The 20,040-nt window shown below is 34.2% G+C and overlaps 1 protein-coding gene across 3 annotated transcripts; it reads right to left on the reverse strand.

The window, feature by feature from the left end:
- Nucleotides 1-1,497: 1,497 nt before the first annotated feature.
- On the reverse strand, nucleotides 1,498-18,955 carry PTGFR (prostaglandin F receptor). 3 transcript variants are annotated; one of them, XM_081947408.1, is made up of 4 exons: nucleotides 18,634-18,955; nucleotides 18,395-18,537; nucleotides 13,991-14,832; nucleotides 1,498-6,084 (listed from the first exon to the last, which is right to left on the reverse strand). In XM_081947408.1, the coding sequence occupies exons 3-4, from the start codon at nucleotides 14,771-14,773 to the stop codon at nucleotides 5,776-5,778; spliced, it is 1,092 nt and encodes a 363-aa protein (XP_081803534.1). In that variant the 5' UTR covers nucleotides 14,774-14,832; nucleotides 18,395-18,537; nucleotides 18,634-18,955; the 3' UTR covers nucleotides 1,498-5,775. The 3 variants fall into 3 exon arrangements, with proteins under 3 accessions (XP_081803534.1, XP_081803535.1, XP_081803533.1); XM_081947409.1 differs by lacking the exon at nucleotides 18,395-18,537; XM_081947407.1 differs by having other exon boundaries at nucleotides 18,395-18,955.
- Nucleotides 18,956-20,040: the final 1,085 nt, after the last annotated feature.

Genomic DNA, 20,040 nt, shown 5'->3' on the forward strand with positions numbered 1-20,040 from the left:
TTCCATAGATAATATGTGTTTCCTTTCTAATGAGTGTATTTTTCCTTACTTATGCAATGCAAAAAAGTATAAATGCTTGCTGAAATATTGTACATAGTCCTTTACCAGCCTTATGGGGGATTGAGCATCTTTGCTCGGATCAAAATACACACATCACTTAAGAGAGAATTGGGATCTGTCTCTGTTCATGTCAGGCCTGACCTAGAGACCTGTACATAAAGCAAGTTCACATGCACTCTCCATGTGGCCCTCAATGAATCTCTTAACAGTTTCCAATCTGTTATTTTAATAAAACATGAAAGGAAGTTATTAAAAACAAGGTGAAATAATCTTTTGATTTTATACTTTTTATTTAACTTACCATACATTAAATTAGATTGGAATTTTCCTTTCTCAACCTGTTTGCCTTTGAATGTCTCTTAAAATGTTGTGCCCAAAAATGGACACTAAACTTGACATGAGGTTTCATCAAAATGCAATGGATAAATGATGATTTCCCATGATTTAGAAAATATACTTCTGTTGATTTTTTAAAATTGTATTTATGATACAATATAGTTACATTGAATTGGTGACTCAATTTAGTTTGCAACCGGTTACTACCTTTTTCAAAATTATTACCAAACCAAATATTTTATATCTTATAGCTGTATATCAATTAGTTTCCTAAGTGAAAAAGATTGCAATTGCCTCACTGCATTTCATTATGTCACTTTTAGTTAATGTTCCTGATTTATTAAGAGTTAATTTTATTTTTGTCTTCTAGGGTTTTATTGCATCCATTTTTTTTTGTCATCACCAATTTGTAAACATTCTCTTTATACCGCTGGTTAAAAAAAAAAAACTTAAGAGTAAAGATTCCAGGATTTATTTTTGTGGTTCCCCTTTGATCTGTTGTTTGTTGGACCTTTGTTACCTCTCTGAAGATAAGGATACAAATTCAAATCTCCAGAGTTTATACATAAAGGATTATTAATTCAAAAAAGACAGGTATTCCATGGTCTTGTTCACTAAGGCCCCTATTATAAGGGAACAACATGTGTGTTAGATGTAATCTATTAAATGAAAGTAAATAAAGAGCAAACAAATATCAAGAGCCTCTTATTACCTTTAAAAGGATTAGTGGGTAACATTTAGCCAAGTTTACTGCTCTATCTGAATTCCCACTCCACACATGGAAAATCAGAAATTTAAGACTAGGCTAAAATCTTTTTCTCTAATATATTTGTTTATAATGCAGAGTATATTATTTGTTTAAAGAATAGTGCATCTAAAATAGTACTTCTTAATATAAAATCCAACTACAGTTTGAACTCTGAAAATATTTTGGTCTGTGTCCTGGACATGCAAGTTCTTTGGATATTCTTAAAAGTTGTCCAGTTGAGTGAGGAAGGTACAGAAAAAGAAATCCAGATGATCAAATGTTCTACCTAAGTCTGGTGGAATGTAATAGTGTTATGTTATTTTTGTTTCCAAGGACAAAACAGCAAAAGGAGCAAATATTAAATAGCTTTATTTGCAACCACAAAAAGTTAGCGTACTGAATACTGAAACCATACATCAGCAATAATATTCCCAGCAATAATATTCTGTGACTTTCACAGTGTGACTTTTTTTCAGCATTTGCGATTTTCCCTTGCTATTCCAAGCACATCATAACAATAAAGGCACATTATAATAAATTTAATGAGGCACTACATCATACATTCACTCTGTATTTTATACAATTTATAAATAGAAATATACATACAGAATGAAAACAATACAGCCAGAATGAAAAAATACATACAATTTACATATAGATTTATTCACTTGACACGCATCTCCAAGCCCACAAATTTAAATATCATTTACTCTTTTCATTTGTGAAGATTTCCACAACATTATTGTTGAGCATCAATCATAGTCGCTGAGACTAATCCAACCATTCAAACACACTAGGCAGGTTTTCATCCAAAAGAATTATTATAGTGAAGGAATAAAATCCGTAAAAGAACTGATTCTTCTAAACCATCTCTCTCCCTCTTCCCAAAACTACTCCAGAAATTTGAAGAGCACCCAGAAGAAACTTGCAAGATGCATGGCCTAAGTACTGTAGAGGGAAGTACCATTGAATAAATAGAAATATTATTATGTACCGTAAATTGGATATAACATAGTAATGCCGTGGACTCTATCTTCAAAAGTCCAGTTTTAAACATCATAGCAAAGGGAGAGGGCTCGGTTGCATTGTATAATGATAGTATCAATCTGTTATAGGAACATAGATTAGAGGGCTTCTTATATCAAATAAGATTTGAGGTCCATCTAGCTCAGTATTGACTATATTAACAGCAATTCACAAATCTTTGAAAAAGCCCCTTTCCAGCTTTTCCTGAAGATACTACAAATTTAATACCTTCCATGTATAAGTACATGCCCTATCACTGAACTGTAATCTTGCTCTTTATATATCAAGCCTGCTCTATCCTAATACCAGATGATGATATTTATTCAAGAAAGCTGCACATAATTTGAAATGATAACAAAATAATTTGGATATCTTCCACATTTTTATAATTCTTCATCTAAATGTTAACATTTGATTATTCTATCACTGTCACATCAGCAATTTAGAAAATATCTTTCACCAGCTTTACACTTCAACAATTAAGATCTTTTTCTGGAACATAAAAATAGAGACACTTGGCAGGCTGCTTTTATATAATTGGTGGAGATAATTCAGTATGGTAGGTTAGAAATTGTACAGGCCTAAACTTGGAAAACTGTTAATAAAGTTTTGCATTTTCTCTTTATTTCTCTCTTGTATAGCTAACACTGCCTATATTTCTTTTGGATGATCAGCATGTAGACATGAATAGTAATAAAATATTATAGGCTACTGATAATAGCAATAGCACACTGGCATTTCTTTAGCACACTGATTTCATTCTGTAAAGTTTTATTTTAATTATCTTTGCCAGTTTTGTTTTTTAAACAAAACTACAATATAATGCAAGTGAGGAAAAAAGTGGGCACTTGATTACCTGAGATCCTAAGAACCTTACTAAATCTAAACCATCTATCTGGAAATTGTGTAGGGTTTCCTGCTTGGAGGGTGGACTAGATGATCTACAAGGTCCCTTCCAACTCTGTTATTCTATTCTATTCTGTAAATTTATACAGACATTTTATACAAAACTGTTCTGACACCCCCCCCCCTCCACGCCTGTGAATAAACCAGAACACAGGCTTGGCTGTTTGCCACTGTTTAATTACTGAGATAACGAATCCTTTGGCTGAGGGCCCAGACAACTGATGTTCAATGGAGCAACCCAGATAATTCAAAATGAAGCAACCCAGATAGTCCAAACAAGCAGACATGGCTAGAATACACAAATAGATTTTCTTAACTACTAATTTGAACGGTTGTTTCCTGCAAATGTCCCCTCCCAACACTTCACCTATAATCTCTCTTGGGAGGGACCAACCCACAACTACCTGAGCTTAATCATCTTCTGTGAGTCTGTCTACGGAGTTGCTGCTTCTGTTTCTCAGCCCTTCTCAATCTAGCATCACGGACAAACTGCCTTTGATCCTCCCCACTGCTCCATGCCTCAGGCACCTCCTGGTGGCCAACCAGCCTCTCTGATCCCTGGTTTGAGTCTGAACCCTGCACAGTGTCCTCCACATCGTCCAGGGCAGACTCATATGGTTTCTCGCTATCCAAGTCCATCAGCAGCTCAACCGGATCCTGCTGGGCCACAACACAAAACTATGTGAAACTATATACAAACAATGAAATGATGCTAACTTCAGCTAAGGTCTATGACAGAGAGAGGGAGAGACAGAGAAACAGAGAGAACATATATACGTTCTTTTAAGAGTCTGTATTTATACATGTGTAAATCAAATTAATAAGCTGTTAATTTAATAATATATTAATATGTATAAAAAGCTTCTATTTAATCTTTTGTGTATTGAAAATTAAATTTATTGTGCATATTTAATGTATTTTACATTTAACATGTAAAATATTATGATTTAAACTAAATGCAATGCATTCTTTTATCAAACCAAGTATGATGTAATCTTCACATTAATGTTGCCTGAATCTACTTTCAATAAAACCAGCAAGTGTTTGACTTTTGTGTATCTATTAATAAGATGAGCCTGCAAAGTATAATATGAAATAATAACAGTAAAACTAAACCTAAATTAACATTTGACATATAATATTATATATGCTATACAACTTTTCTATGCATACATGTGAATTGACTGTGGTCTTAAACACTCAAAATACTTTGGAAGTAATTGTATAATCATATGACTATAATTCAAAATATCAATATAATGTAGCATCCAATGGTTTAGTAACCATTACAGTTGTAGGGTGGAATTTTCAGATAACACAATTAATTTATCGTGTTATACCAATTTATATACATTTGTTTCTGCTCAGAAAATCCAAAATGCAGGGCTATTTCATTTAGGAAGTAATATTCCATCTGTTTTATAAGATTTAGATAAAATATTTGCAAAAAAACAGCAAAAGCTTTATAGTAGCAAGCCAAGGAACATTTTCAAAATTAATGCTTTTTACATAATTTCACTGCACATCCATTGTAAAATTCAACCCTAAGTCACTTAATTATCTAGTTTTTCATGCTTGCCCTAGTTTCATTCTGCTCCCACCTGAAGTGTTAACAAAATATTATTTCTCAAGAGTTATGATGTTTGGACATACTAGTCTCTAAATTCTGTCACATACTGTATGTATGCATATTGTCATCAAATCCAACAGAACTAAACATTTTCAAGAACAATCTATTTTAATTCTGCTGTTAAGCATTTACATTTGACGATATGTTTTTAGTTTCATTTTAACATAAACCCCAAACATTTAAATCTCTACTTCATTCAAAATTATTTCACAGCCACTAAAATCTTATTTTTATTGAGGTTTTATTTAAACATTTTTAATAAGTTTAAGTATAATAATCATTGCCTCCTTTTTTGTGTTAGAAATTCCTGAAATATGGGTAGTCCTTGGCTTATGTCCAAGTGGAGCCCAAAATTTCTGTTGTTAAGTGAGTTTTGCCCCACTTTATAACTTTTCTTGCCACAGATGTTAAATGAATCACTGCAGTTGATAAGTTAGTAACCTGGTTGTTAAATGAACCTGGCTTCCCCTTTGACTTTGTTTGTCGGAAGGTTGGTTGGTTTGTCAGAAGGTCATAAATATGATCCAGTTGTCAAGCATCTGAATTTTGATCACGATCATGTGGATACTGTTGACGTAACTATGAGCCGTAGCCATGGTGGTGCAGTGGTTAGAATGCAGTACTGCAGGCTACTTCTGTTGACTGAAGTTTGGCAGTTTGAATAACACCAGGCTCAAGGTGGACTCAGCCTTCCATCCTTCTGAGGTGGGTAAAGTGAGGACCCAAATGGTTGGGGGTAATATGCTGACTCTGTAAACCGCTTAGAGAGGGCTGGAAAGCACTATGAAACAGTATATAAGTGCTATTGCTATTGCTATGAAAAATGGTCATAAATCACATTTTTCAGTGCCACTGTAACTTGAATAGTACTAAACAAGCTGTTGTAAGTCCAGAATTACCTGTATTTGGCACTAGATTTGGCTGTGCATGTCCAATAAAAAAAGATTCTTTATATTCACAAGTCAAACATCTTGTACTAGCAATTCCAGATTGAGACATATCTATAATTGGAGCCACTTCTTGGTTTTCAATTATAAACCTTTACTTTCATCATTTTCTGTGCTTCACTTTATGGTACTCTTATACTGATTTGTTGATTTGTCAGCTTGGAACTAATTGGTGAATCTGAAACTGCTGCCACTTTTAAAGAATTTTTAATGGAATTGAGTTCCCATGTAGACAAATTAACAAGCTGTATTCCACAAAATCTTCTAGCAATCTCATACAATTTTTTAAGAACAGCTTTTCTCAAAAGAATATATACCCACGGATCCAATATTTGATTCCATGTTGCCATTCGAAGAGCAAAAATTATAGTTTCACAGGATACTGTTTTTTGGGAGTTATTTCCACTTATTGCAATAATAGCCATGATTACCTACAAAATGAAATAAGTTGTATTATTCATCAGAAAAAAACAAGTCAAAAATATATTACTATTTTTAACAATAATACATGCAATTTGGTTTAACAGTAAAATAGGAATTGTTGAATATCTGGAACTACTTTAGATATTTTTATAAAGCTGGTTCTGGATTTGAACCATCATGGATTAAAACTTAATCCATTAAAAATTAAAGTTGATATAAAGAATCAAAATCTCTTTTTGAAAAGAGATCATATTGCTTATGAACTAGTATCAGATGAAGAAAATTTAATATAATATAGTATTGCTTACATACTGAATTACATTCCTATAATTACCTTTTGTGTTCATTTCTAATTCTGACCCTTTCAATATTATTTTACTCTTAATTTCTGCATTCTTCTTCCTTACAAATTTTTCCATTTTGTTTATTTGAAGTTATTTGCAAGTGCCATATTCCTCAACTTGTAATTTTTTGCATTCTAATCTACACAATGATAGATTATTATAATTAAATAGTTATATACTTCTGAAAGGCATAAAGGCTACCTTACTATTAGAGTCAGGCCACTGAAAACATAGAAAATAGTTCGAAAAACTTCGTAAGTAGAAATGGCATTCTCCAGCTATTCCACATAATAGCTGGAAATTATCATTCCGTGCATTTATAAAAACAGCTAAATACCAGTTGGCTTTTCTGGAGTTCTGGTTCTCCTTGTGTGGAGGAGGAGAAGATTACTGTATGACCATCATTAATAGCAGTCAACTTCCAACAATCTAAGTTTTTAGTACCGGGAAAGGGCAAGTATTATCTTCTCTACTGCCAATAAGAAACATTTTGGATTTAACTTTTATGTTAATTTATGATGTTCTAAATAGATATCACAAATATGATGAAAGCATGTATAAGAATTTAAGACATGCTCTGAACATATAAGAAGTTAGTGTGTGTCAGTCCTACTAGGTAAACCAGAAAAGAAAATCAATTCTGCAGAACAGCCAAAAGTACTTTTACTGAGATTAGTTATAATAACAGAATCTTGCAAGTGATTGTTATGTAGGAAGGCATCTGCCTGAGCCAATTTCTGTCATTCTTCTCAACTTTAAAAAATGTTTCAAACCCTTTGCCTAGATCAGGACTGTCAAACTTGCAGCCCACATGCCAGGTGCATCACACACTGGCCATGCCCACACCCGGTTTAGTGAAGGGCAAAAGTTGTGATGCATCACGTGACACTGCCGTGATGACGCACATTTGACACCCTTGGCCTAGATCATGGTTCCTGAATATTCCCACCAAAGTCATCTTCCTTATTCTCTATGGCTTTGGGTGAAGATTTAGAGGCCTATTTATTGAAGATATCGTACAGAGCCAAAAAGCAATTAAAATTGAAGATTATATAAAACATTTAACAATCTAAATAAAAGCCTATTAAAATGTTCAACATCTGGTTTTCTAACTGATCCAAAAATGCATATGTATCTATTAAAATAAATAATCTAGAGAAATAAATATAAATTTTACTTTTAAAAGTATTTGGAAATAAGTCTGGAAAATTAAAGGCATGCACAATTAAAAAAAATTAATATAAACATGCCTGGTCATAGTATTTAGTTCAGTAATTTGTATTTTGCATGATGGTAAGCAGCTATGATGACCAGCCTTTACATAGAGATAGCAAAGTTACCCCACAGGAGGCACTTTCATATAATCCAAGTAACTGAGCCTCCATAGGAAGGATTCTCCCATTGAATTATAATAAACAGAATTTAAGGAATAATTGTTATCAGCTGCACTACATTTATCTGAAAAGATTACTACTTTCCTCATAATAAATTATCTATAAAATCAGCTGTCTTAATTCAGACAACTGCTAGAAGACACAAACAGTATTACAACAGCTCTACAGATACCGAAGATTGAAACAGGCATAGAAAAACAAAGACATTCAACATAGAAGGAGTTTGCAACCTCAAATTGATCTGGTAAAGAATAACGATGGATACATGGTATCAGTTTCAAGGGAGATTTTTTTAAAAAGGAGTATACTGAAATATTGAACAATAGAGATGCCAACATCTACGCCAATTTACCACAGAATTCTGAAGTTCTACATTCCACTACAGAACACATTGTTTCATCCAATTAGGATGTAATTAAGGAATATATTGCAGGCTATATCTGATATCCAAAGAATAAGTGACAGGCAATTTTTAGCTTATATAGCCTTAAACATTAAAATCTAGGCATCTGAATTCATGGGTGTATCCTGGAACACACCCAGACTGAGGTCGTCTCAGTATTGCTGCCAGTTTCATCATTTTTATGGTGAGGCATAGAATACCTGCTGGTGGCATTGATCCTACAACAAGTCAATGAGGGATCACCCAAAGTAGGAGTAGAAGCTAGCACTTAATCTTTTTTCCTACTCTTCTTTTTCTTCACACTTTAGCTTTTTTATGGAGCCAACTAGCTGTTGTTTGATTGGAAAGAACAGAGGGCAGAAGTCAACGTGCAAAAGCATCTTGCTTTTTGGAAGAGAGAGATAGAAATAGGAGGGAGAATAAGGTAGAGGTTTTTGCCAATTGGAAGTCATCCCACCACTGCAAATAGCTTTGCAGATAATCAAAGAATTTCTCATGAAGGGATATATTATTATTTCTTAATTTCAGCATGTTTTATGCTGTTGATTTGGGAGAAAAGATATTTGAAGTGATAGGCTCTTCTTTGAGTTTTATTGTGCCATTGATTTTGAGCCACACTCTTTAAAAATATTGCACTGTATTAAAATTAATATTAATTTTAATAGGTCTCTTATGGTGAACAGAATAACATTTTTAAAGGAAACTGTCATGGGATCGTGAATTATATTCCATTGTATAATTGCAAATTATACAATGAAAATTATAGTGAATATAATTCCCTGTAAGTTGCCCATTTAAAAAACACCTATATCCATAACAACAGCAATAATAACTATTAAGGGCATAGGGAAATCAGTGATTTTCATTATTCTCATTAAAAATACTGTGGTTGGCCAAATTATCTTTATATGCATAGGGTGTGCATTCTTCTATAAAATTTACAATGCAATTGTAATTATACAATACAATTACAATTTACAATCTCTGGTAATATCTGTACAAATAGATGCAATTCTATACAAACACACAGAATCCAATGTTCACAAATAGCTCAACATCTCTATATCAGCCCCCCCCCCAAACTTTTGGGGTACCAGGGACTGATTCCATGGAGAAAGGTTTTTCCATGGACCGGAGAAGCCATGGGTTTGCATGCTGCCTACATCCTGCAGATGGGGCTTGCCTTGTTTGTACGGACCAGTTTCTGGCATGCCATGGATCAGTGCTGGTCCATGGACTGGGAGTCAGGGACTCCTGCTCTATACCATCCAAATGAGAAAAAAAAAGACTTTACATCTAAGATGATGATAACATGCAATTAACAAATGGAAGTAATTACTTCCCACTACCCTTTGTATACTGAGGAAAAATAACTGATTATGATATGAATAAGGTTTTACTGTAAGCAACAAGCACTTTAAATCCACAGATTTCAAAAGCAAATACTCAGCCATGTTCTCCCAAAACATTTTTGTTTGTTTTTTTGACATTCAAAAAAGAGAGCTAGTTGCAGGTCCATATTATATAGTTTCACTAAGTCTACCAAAGTCATTTGCCTGTGAGACATTTTAGAAAACTGCTCACATAAGCTTAGTAACTTAACTATGATTGAAATGAGAGACAGAATGAAAAATGGCAGCAAATATTATTGTCAGTTCATAGGAAGGAAATTATTGCTAGTTACATGATAGTAGATGAGCCTGAAAGGTACAAAAGTCCAGAAGCAATATTTATGCATTAACAAACATATTAAAGAATTATCTATTTATTAGAGTTCCGTACATGATTAAAGAAAATATTTAGTCTTATTTAATATTTAAAATATTAAATTCAGTATTTCAAATCTTCTAATAGAATTGATAATCCAGACACTTCCTTTTTCTATCAAGATGTGACACAAAGTGTGAAAAAGGGTACGTCAATGATAGTAATCTTTAAAAATATTAAGAAGAAAGTGGAGATCCTGTGGAGTATTGACAGGAAAAAATGTCTTCCTAAGAGAAAGGTTCACTTTTCTTTTGAAAACACCTAATGAGGTTCTTTCAGGAAATATTAAACTGAAGCAGACAGCTGAAGAAATAAGAATAGTGGTGACTACTTTTAAGACTTTCTTTAATATCAAATTAATATTTCCCTTTCCTTTTTTCTTAATCTTACAGAAGAGCTGCCTTGAAGATGTTTCTTCAAATACTTTCTTTTTTCCAACAGATACGCTGAGACTTTCACATTATTAATCTCTTCCTGTCTGAATGAAATGTGATTCTCTATAAGTGCTCTTGAGTTGCTGCAAGTAACAAAGTAAGAAAACATCTAATGGGAAAGGTGTTTTTCTACTGATTACATTTTCTTTTCAAGTTTTTAAAGGAATAGAAATTTTCAATAAAGGCTTCAGTTGCCTAAAGAATAACTTGGAAAAATGTAACTAGCTGTAAAGCAAGCTTGGTTTAATATATTTGTGGGACAGGGGTAAAAAAGAAAGAAATGTAAAATGAAATAATGCTATTGTAAAAAAAACAGAATTATTTTTAAAATAATACCATAAAAATATAATGAAATCTTAAATATGAAAGTAGACTATACTTTATGAAATCCTTAAGAAAACATCAGGATAACAAGTTGTAAACCAAGCATTCTAAGTACTGAGAAATCAGATAAGTCCATCCACAAATAGAACTCTTTGCCCAGGTCATTCTCCTTCAATTAAAGGATAATTATGTTCAGTGCTCTTTGCCATATAAAGTACTGTACTTTCTATTAAGTAGGCTAGGCCTTTTGAATTTAAGAGGTCCAATGCATTATGGTACTGCTGTACTTACAAACTGCTGTTGGATTATGACCAAATGTATTTACATATAGAAATAGTTAATAATCCATTCATGATAAAAGAAGTATAGAGAGGGTTTGCTTATAACTAGGTAACAGAAAAGGAGTCAGAATCGGTCACTGTAATAATGTAATCAAGATTAAAAAAATTTAAACCTACCATGGAATTACTCAATTATCTTTACAGTTAGTTATTTCAAGCTAAAAGTGTAAAAGTGGGTATTAATACCTTATTATGTAAAACTACTCATTTTGTCATGATTGATCCAGCTGGAACATGCTTAATTTTCATATGACTGATACTACGTGTAGATTAACACTTGACTGCATATTTCTGCATTACACAATATTAACTGATTTCCAAAGAAAATTGTTTTTATAAAGCAGATATAATTTATTAAATAGGTAATTCTACCATTAGTGAAACTTTTATTGTAATTGGGACTTTTGCATTTCTGTCATTATGACCTGGGTTGAACTCTCATTAGCCTCAATAAGAATGATTAAAGTACTTTAGTGTAATGATTTAAGAAGTTTAAGATTATCATGAAATACTGAACAATGAAATCTTTCATGCTCTCTTTAATCAAATAACTTGCATATTTCCATATATGCTGGATATTGTTGCTCTTTCCATTCAGTTAATTCATATCATAATAATGTTTTGTGGATAGACTTGTAAAAAGTTTAACAGGACATTCTTTCCACTTGGTGCTATCTGGCAAATTCTTCTAAGCACAAACATATAGCTTCTTTTTATCACTCTTTTCTTGCTGAACATTCTTTAAAGACACTGTTTATGATGTACCCTCATCTACATTGATGATTTTAAAAAAAACATTACTGCTGACTTAGGAAGTTTTTGTTATTATCCAGTCCACATTGATTCAGTGGTATTGAATTTCTAATGCACCTTATGGCTTAATATTTGAACACTGAATATCGACATATAGTGCATTATTCTCCAATAATGTAAATAGTACTAGATTATTTTTACTTTAATTAAAACAAACAAGGATGTGCAATTTAAGATAATAATTTCCTACAATCCCTATTCCCTAATGATTCCCAAGTACCAGGTGTTTTCCCATAGCTTCTGTAAATAACATTAAGCTCTATGTCTAATTTGTCTCAAGTATCAATCCAAAATGTCTTAAAATATTCCATACTATACTTATTCAGGAAGAGCACGTGATTTCTCTTGGAATAAATGGAAACTGTTTAGCTGATGAAACTATAGTTTGTAGTCAGAAAACACTGTAGCGTTACATAATAAATGAGAATGAGAATCATTTATACATCTGAATTAAAATTAAATGTTATCACATATTTCATGGAATTTGAAAATAGTCATTATGTTTACAATTTATTTATTTATTTATTTATTTACCACCCATCTCACTTGGGGTAAAATGCTGCTAAATTACAGCTCTTCCATATTTAAAAATACAATGGCCATTCAAATATTATGTCAATCAATGGTTAGGGAGCCACTGCATGAATTGATTCCAAATATACAAAGTTAACCGGGTATTATTTTAAATGTGCTTCCTGTCCATTTTTGCTATTGCAGTTTTTAGGCTTTTATCATTCTGTAACCAAGTACAAAAAATCAACAAATTTACAATAAAAGCAGTGACCTTGGTGGTTTGCCATGCAATTCCTTAGGTTTGAAGATCATGCAGTCATGGTTTCCCTTACCCATGATTTGTTGAATAAATCTTATATGCTACTTAGATCATGTTAAGCCAGATCCAAATAAAACAGATGATGATTAGCACAATGTGTGTGTTCAAAATATTTCAAACATAGTTTGCGGTGATATTTGAAGCAAGCTAACAAAATGCCTCCTTCACAGAAAACTAGACTGAATGTCTGCCTCATATTTTACAATTTGTTACCCATAAATAACAACAGAATAACGAAGTTGGAAGGGATCTTGGAGGTCTACTATTCCAACCTTCTGCTTGAGCAAGAGATTCTATATCAGTCTGGAAAAATGGCTGCCCAAACTCTTCTTAAAAACCTCTAGTGATGGTCCACCCACAACTTCTGAAGACAACCGGTTTCACTGACTACCGTAATTATTCTGTCAGGAAATTTCTTCTGAGTTCTAGGTTGGTTCGCTGTTTGTAAATTTCCACCTTTAACCTCTTGCCTTGTTCTCAGATGCTTTGGAGATTAGATTGCCCCCTGTCTTCTTTGTTACAGCCACTCAAATACTGGTAGACTGATATCATGTCTTTATTTTTGATTCAATTGATTGAATCAATTTATTCAATGTCTTGTCTGATTTGATTCAATTTATTCAATGTCACCCCAGCCCTTCTCCTTCATTATGCTAGAAAAACCCTGTTCTTGCAACTATTCACTGTATTTTAATCTCTAGCCCTCTAATCATCTTATTTAAATACTGGGGAAGAAACCATGTAGTAAACACTTTAGTGGTAAATACAAACTTAAGGTATGGGTGGTTTTACATTCAAAACACAAAGTAGCCACTTGAATTTTGGTTTTGTTAGGGAAAAAACTACAACTGTTGCTAGAAGTATTGGGGCTCCCTTCCGTATTGCTGTAGATATTTGAAGGGGTGTATTATTTCATTACAGCTTCAAATGGAACAGCCCTTCAAAGTAAAGGTGTGATGCAGTTCACTGTTTGCATCCACTGCTTTGATAAATATTCTTCATTTTTATATAGCACTCTTCCCTGTGACCCCATAAGTCCCATTATCTAAGGAATTGGTTTTTAAGATAAAAAAGAAAAAGAAAAAAACCCATAACTTCCATTAAACCATCTTGTGAAAGCTTGGCATATTAGTCAGCATCCACCTTCATCTAGAAAATGTTTGTATCACTATATTCAACCCAAGATCTTAAAATATTATCCCAGAACAAGATAAGCAATAAATAACATGAGAATAGAAGTGGTTGCGTGGTTAAGATCTTACCAGGAAAGGAGTCCAGCAAATGCAAGAGACAAACATTATACCCAAGAGCTGAATGATCATTTCAAAATGATGAGATCTGCCCTGTCTATGTTGACTCTTAAATTTGACTTTTAAAAGTGTCATTCCTGTCACGGCATTGCACAAAAGTGAAATAACAAGGGCCAACAAACCCAAACCTGAAAAAAGTAAGAGGTAAAATCTATCTTCCCAATCACTAACATCAGATGTTTGATAGAAGCACCAGGTTTTTGATGCTTGAACTTTATAATTCTTTGATGTCAGTATTGGCAGCAAAGCTATGAAAATAGCAAAAAGACACACCATTGTAAATATTATTTTTACATGGTTAAAAGTCATCTTTGTTGAATGAAATATTGGTTTTGTCACTCCAATGCAGCGTTCCACAGCCATCACACTGCCCAGAAAAAGAGGATAAAGTCCAAAAAACACCATGCAGTTACCATAAAAATTGCAAAATATATTTTTGGATTGATCTAATTGTTTCCTCTGTTTTTCATTTGTATATACGAATACTGCAATAGTCCCAACGATGAGATGGCCCAACATGTCTGTGATAACCAAGCTACTAGCAAAAAACAAAAACAATGCTTTTGATTTCTGCCTAAACCTCTTATATGCTTTCATGAGAATTACTATTGCAAGGCTATTGGATAAAATCCCAACAGTCATGAAGATGGCAGTAAATAATACATTGAAGATATTTTCTCCACCACAATTAATATCAGGCATTCCAGTCAAGGATGATGATTGTGAATCATTCATTGTTAAAAAGAAAATTTCAGCATTCAAAACATCTCGGTGGCCAGGAAATCATCAGGTATCTGCAATATAGTAAAAGAAACTTTTTAAATACAATAAATAATATTATACATTTCATATTACCCACTTGCGATACAAAGACAAGCATAAAGTAGATGAACATGCATAAACACCAGTGTAGAGAATCAAATTAACTAAATATAAAACTGATAATACAATAGATCATTTAAGTTAATACAAAGCAGGGGGGAAAAAGTACAAAAAGGAATATTTAAAATTTGAAATACTTAAATGTTAGCATAAATACTAATGGTATATTAAATTATCAATATGCAAGAACATTTGTTCCAAAACACATATCCATTACCTTATACAGATTTCCCTTTTAAATTATATAACTAAGAAAGTATTATATAGCTTCATACACCGCTGTAGTAATTTTTTCATGTTGTGAAATTTGATTATCTAGCAGTTTTTTCCCAGTCTTTTCCACTTTACTTTTTCTATAATCTCATCAATCAGTTTTCACTCACAATACATCATTGGCAATAACACAGGAGATAGACAGATAGATAGAAGATAGATAGATGATAGATAGATGATAGATAGATATTTAGATAGATAGATAGAAGATAGATAGATGATAGATAGATGATAGATGATAGATAGATAGATAGATAGATAGATAGATAGATAGATAGATAGATAGATAGATAGACAGACAGACAGACAGACAGACAGACAGACAGACAGACAGACAGACAGACAGACAGACACACACACTAGGCCTTCCATTGTCCAAGTTTAAGAGTTAATCAAGTAAAATTGAGTAAAGTGTGAGCAGACTTCGGCTCTTCCAGAGAATTCTCTGGAAAGTAACATGTTTTCTTCTATTGAGGTCTGCAGCACTCGGAGAACCAATGGGTGATATAAACTTGCCCTTCCTGGCTAACAGATGTGCACAGAAGTGTCTCAAATAATTAGCATTCAACTACTGGCAATGAACTGAATATATTGCTTTATATTCTCAGTTTGGCCTATTCTTTCCAATAAAGTATAAATTTTAAATAAGAATAAAGTCGCATTTTCTATGCCCAGCCCCTGGTGCATATCGCCAAATTTCACTGGTCCATTAATTTGCTCAAAATGTCACACGTGTAAGAGGAAGAAATTGGTAGTAGGAGAGTAAATAACCACTGATTAAACTGACTGATCAATTTGCTTCACAAATAGATGTGAACCAGTCTACTACATTAATTATAATGTTTCTTGCTCTGGAAATAAGTGTAACTTACAGGTTGAGGTAAAGACAAAATGCCTGAGGGAGTCTACAGTCTATATTTAGGCATGTGCAAAGGAAGAGTTATGATATTTAACTGCATTTAGGAGAGCAACAGAAAAATGGGCATAACAACTTCGATGCCTGCTATTTTTATTTATTCTATGTATTATGCAGCCTCCAAATGCGGCTGACATACTATTCCTTCCATCAGTGCAATATTACAGATAGATTTTACCATATTTAATATATAGATAGTAAATTCAGCACATATTATTTTTCTATTATACTATATACCACATATACATTTACTACAATGTTCATGTACTCCTTACCATGTTCTAATCTAGGAATCAGGAAAACACAGTGAGAAAACAGAGCAGAAACACAATAGATCAAACTAAAATCTCAGCTTATTTCAGGTAATGGAGGAAATACTGAATAATATACTGTAGTTTTTAAAAATTATAGGAGAAATGAAAATCATACTCTACATTTGTAGGAATTTGGAATATGTTAAGTAGATTTTATTTAGTATACAAAACATTCTACCATATGAATCTGAAGGAAAACATTTTTATAGAAGAAATATGAATTTAAATATAAACAGGGGGAATAGCACACAAACTTATCCCCTCCCCCATTTAAACGCTTTTACTGTAAATGACAGTAAAATTCTTTAACTGTCATTCTTTGTCCCAAATAGCATTTACTGGCCAAGCAAAGTCTCTGCATGAATTGGCAGGGCCAGTTCACTCAATCAGTCCTTCATTTATCAGCTCATATACATTATACACTATTTGATTCTCTCCTTTCTTAATTTCTTAGAAAACAAAATTATAGCTTCCATATAGCCTTATGCTAGTAAAATCTCAGCATAAAAACAAGATGATCTTACTAAACTTCGTAAAATTTAGTTACCTATACAGCCATGCCAAATATTTCAAAAAACAGTTGCAGTTTTAAAATAAAGACTATTCATTGGAGGAAGAATTCTATACAACTTGAAATAAATATTAAATATTTTGGCATTATACCAGACATGGTGATATAAATCTGAGAACCGATATACTATAGTCTAGGTTGTCTGACAAATAAATATTCATGTTACTTATAGTAAGCCAGTAGAGGATAATGTAAACAGATGAAAAGTATATTACTTAAATAGAGGAACAGCAACATATATAAGTATGTATTTTCATAAGTAATTCCAGTTTTACTTCTGTTTGAATATAGCACTTTAAAAAATTAAAAGTACTCTGCATAGATTTTAAATGCAAATTTAATTTTTAATTTGAATTCAAAGCTGTATGAAACCTAATTAAAATGACAGATATTAGCAAATTTCATACTATTGCAAAAACTAACAGCATGCTTAAGCAGTTTATTTAAGTTGCCAAGCTTCTTTGGGGTAAAATGACCAGTTATCCATATATGTGAGACTATGGCATGCTCTTGAATAGACTTGCTTCTTATAGTTCGGTATAGTGCAGTAACTAGTCTAAGTCCCAGAGAACACTTATTTGAATTGTGAAAATAGGTAATATGAACTGAGCAGTAAGTACACTGAAGGTGACAGAATAATTTAAAATGGATAACAAGGACTGCATTAACAAAACTGGAATCTATTTTAAGTTGCCGGAGTAGTAAAAATGAAAATCACTGTTGGGAATACATCAAGGAGGTACTTTTGAAGTGAAAGCGAACTTCAAAAGTAAACATTGCCCAAAAGTGAAAGATTTCAGGATTCATTAGTCTGCATAATGAAAGTCTATACTGTTCCTAAGAATCAACATCAATTTGATAGCATATAATCGATCAATCAGCCAATTAAGATGTGACATGAGAAAGCAAGGAGCTATTGAGGGAACAGCAATCAGTTAGTCTAGCAAGCTAAGCGGTGGAATAATGATTAAAGGATCCAAATAAAAGAATAGGAAAAAAGAAACAGGTCTGGAAAAGAAAAACAGAAAGGAAAGTAGGAGGCAACTGACGAGTAACTAAGGGTGAACTCTGAGAAATGAAGTAGACTTTGAAACGTTTGGATGGAGACAGAAAGAAAATGAGATTCTCTTCTGTAAGAGAATTAATATTGTTCTGCATTCCTCCCACTGGTATACTTGCCTCCACAGAAGCAAATCCCATTAAATTCAATGGGATTCTTTTCCTAGCAAGCGGAATTGGATTACAGTCTCGATTCAGCCAATTTGATTTGACTCTATCTAGCCTAATACTGGATCCTCTTATACTCTCAAGCGTCTGACCAGATAGGACAGTTAGTTGTCTCTTTAGTCACCCAATTATCCAAGTCTGAAGAAGGTAAAAACAAAACAATACACACTTACAGGCGGGATTCAAAGAGCCAGCCGGAGGCTAAAACCACGCGAGCGCTTTCCACCGCACTGATTTAACAGGACCGTAGCCGCGTTTGATATTGTCCCGTCACAGCCACGGCTAGATGATCTTACGAAACCTTCGACGGGCTGAACTGGAGAGTCCGCAAGAAGTGCACAGTTATTCCTAAGTCTTCCCCCACACAAGCACGACGAAGGCGTCCGCTTTCCTCTCCAAAGCCGAAGCTCACCTTCCTTTTCCCCTGAAAGTTTGGGAGTGCGAAGTTTGGAGGGCAAAGCCAGGGAGCTCTTTTACTGTGGGGTGCCGCCAATGGTCGCGATCCTGCCTCGCCCTCCGGGCATCGCCGTCACCCTGACCAGATCGCTGCGGCGCCGACTCCTTCTAGCGCTTCCCGCTCACCCTACTAATAAAGACGGAGGGAGGCTGCAGCTCCGCTCGCTCAGACCGACGGGCTCGCCCACGCTCCCGCCCCTTTCAGCGGGCAAAAGAAGAAAAAAAACACCCCGTCACACGTGCTATCGGCTGCCTCTTTTCTCTGACTTCGGACTCTCTCAACAACACACTGCAACTTTCCCGTGGGGAAGATGGTAGCCCTTTCCAAGAAAGCCTCCGCCCTCCTTTGGCTCTGCCGAAGAACCAAGCCCTTCACCTGCAAGAGGGAAGGAAAGAGACTTTGTGTTTCCTAACCATTAAATGGGGGGGAGTAACCAAGCATCCCCGTTCTTTTCCAGGGAGATTTAGGGTCTCTGTCCACAAATAAATCTCAGAATCCTGTTTTCTACCATGTCTCCACATCGTTGTCTTCATTTCATCCCCAACCCATAAGTGTCTATTACAGAGGACAAGAGGTAGCAAGAGATCACACAACTCCATATCTGCATCCAATATTAGGACAAAAGTACAAAAGGAGGTGGGGAAGAGTTGTGTTATAATGTAACTGCATGTAGCAATGGAACTTAGCAATAGCACTTAGACTTACATACCGCTTTACAGTGCTTTACAGCCCTCTCTAAGAGGTTTACAGAGTCAACATATTGCCCCCAAACAATCTGGGTCCTCATTTTACCGACCTCAGAAGGATGGAAGGCTAAGTCAACCTTGAGCCTGGTGAGATTCAAACTGCCAAATTGCAGGCAGCCAGCAGTCAGTAGAAGTAGCCTGCAGTACGGCGCCAACGTGGCTCATGTATGGCACATTTGTGTTGTCATGGCTGACTGTGAGGTGGTTGTTTAGGCCTCAAACCATAACTAAGAATTAAGGTCAATGTTAAAACAGCATTTTTCCCTTTAAGAGCCAAGATACAGTGGCAGCTTTGCCATAATAGGTTTCACAACCTTTTAGTGGATCCCTACGTTAAGTGGGGATGTAGTTCTGGACTCATCCCTTTCAAGTAGTCTATTATAATTTGAGTGTTAGCAAGAATTTGCACACTCAACCCTCTTGTGGCTAAAATATCTGAAGAGGAGAAGCATGTCGCATGGAAAAGCTTCCTCTTTGAAGGGGAAGAGATAACTCATGACAGCCCGATGCTTCAAGCTCCCCAAGCTCACCAGAAGCCATGACAAAGCAGCTAAAAATGCACAGTTATCTACTGCCTGGAAGCTCTTTTACTCTGAGTATGAGAAATCATTTTGAA

This window comes from Natrix helvetica (assembly GCF_964273705.1).
Source record: "Natrix helvetica genome assembly, chromosome: 3".
NCBI classification, from domain to species: domain Eukaryota; kingdom Metazoa; phylum Chordata; class Lepidosauria; order Squamata; family Natricidae; genus Natrix; species Natrix helvetica.

Coding starts and splice junctions, on each gene's coding strand:
- PTGFR (XM_081947409.1), bottom strand. CDS start 14,773: ATGAATGATTCACAATCATCATCCTTGACTGGAATGCCTGATATTAAT. Junction 6,085..13,990: donor TTTGCTGGACTCCTTTCCTG/GTAAGATCTTAA, acceptor TTCATTTTGTAG/GTAATCATGGCTATTATTGC.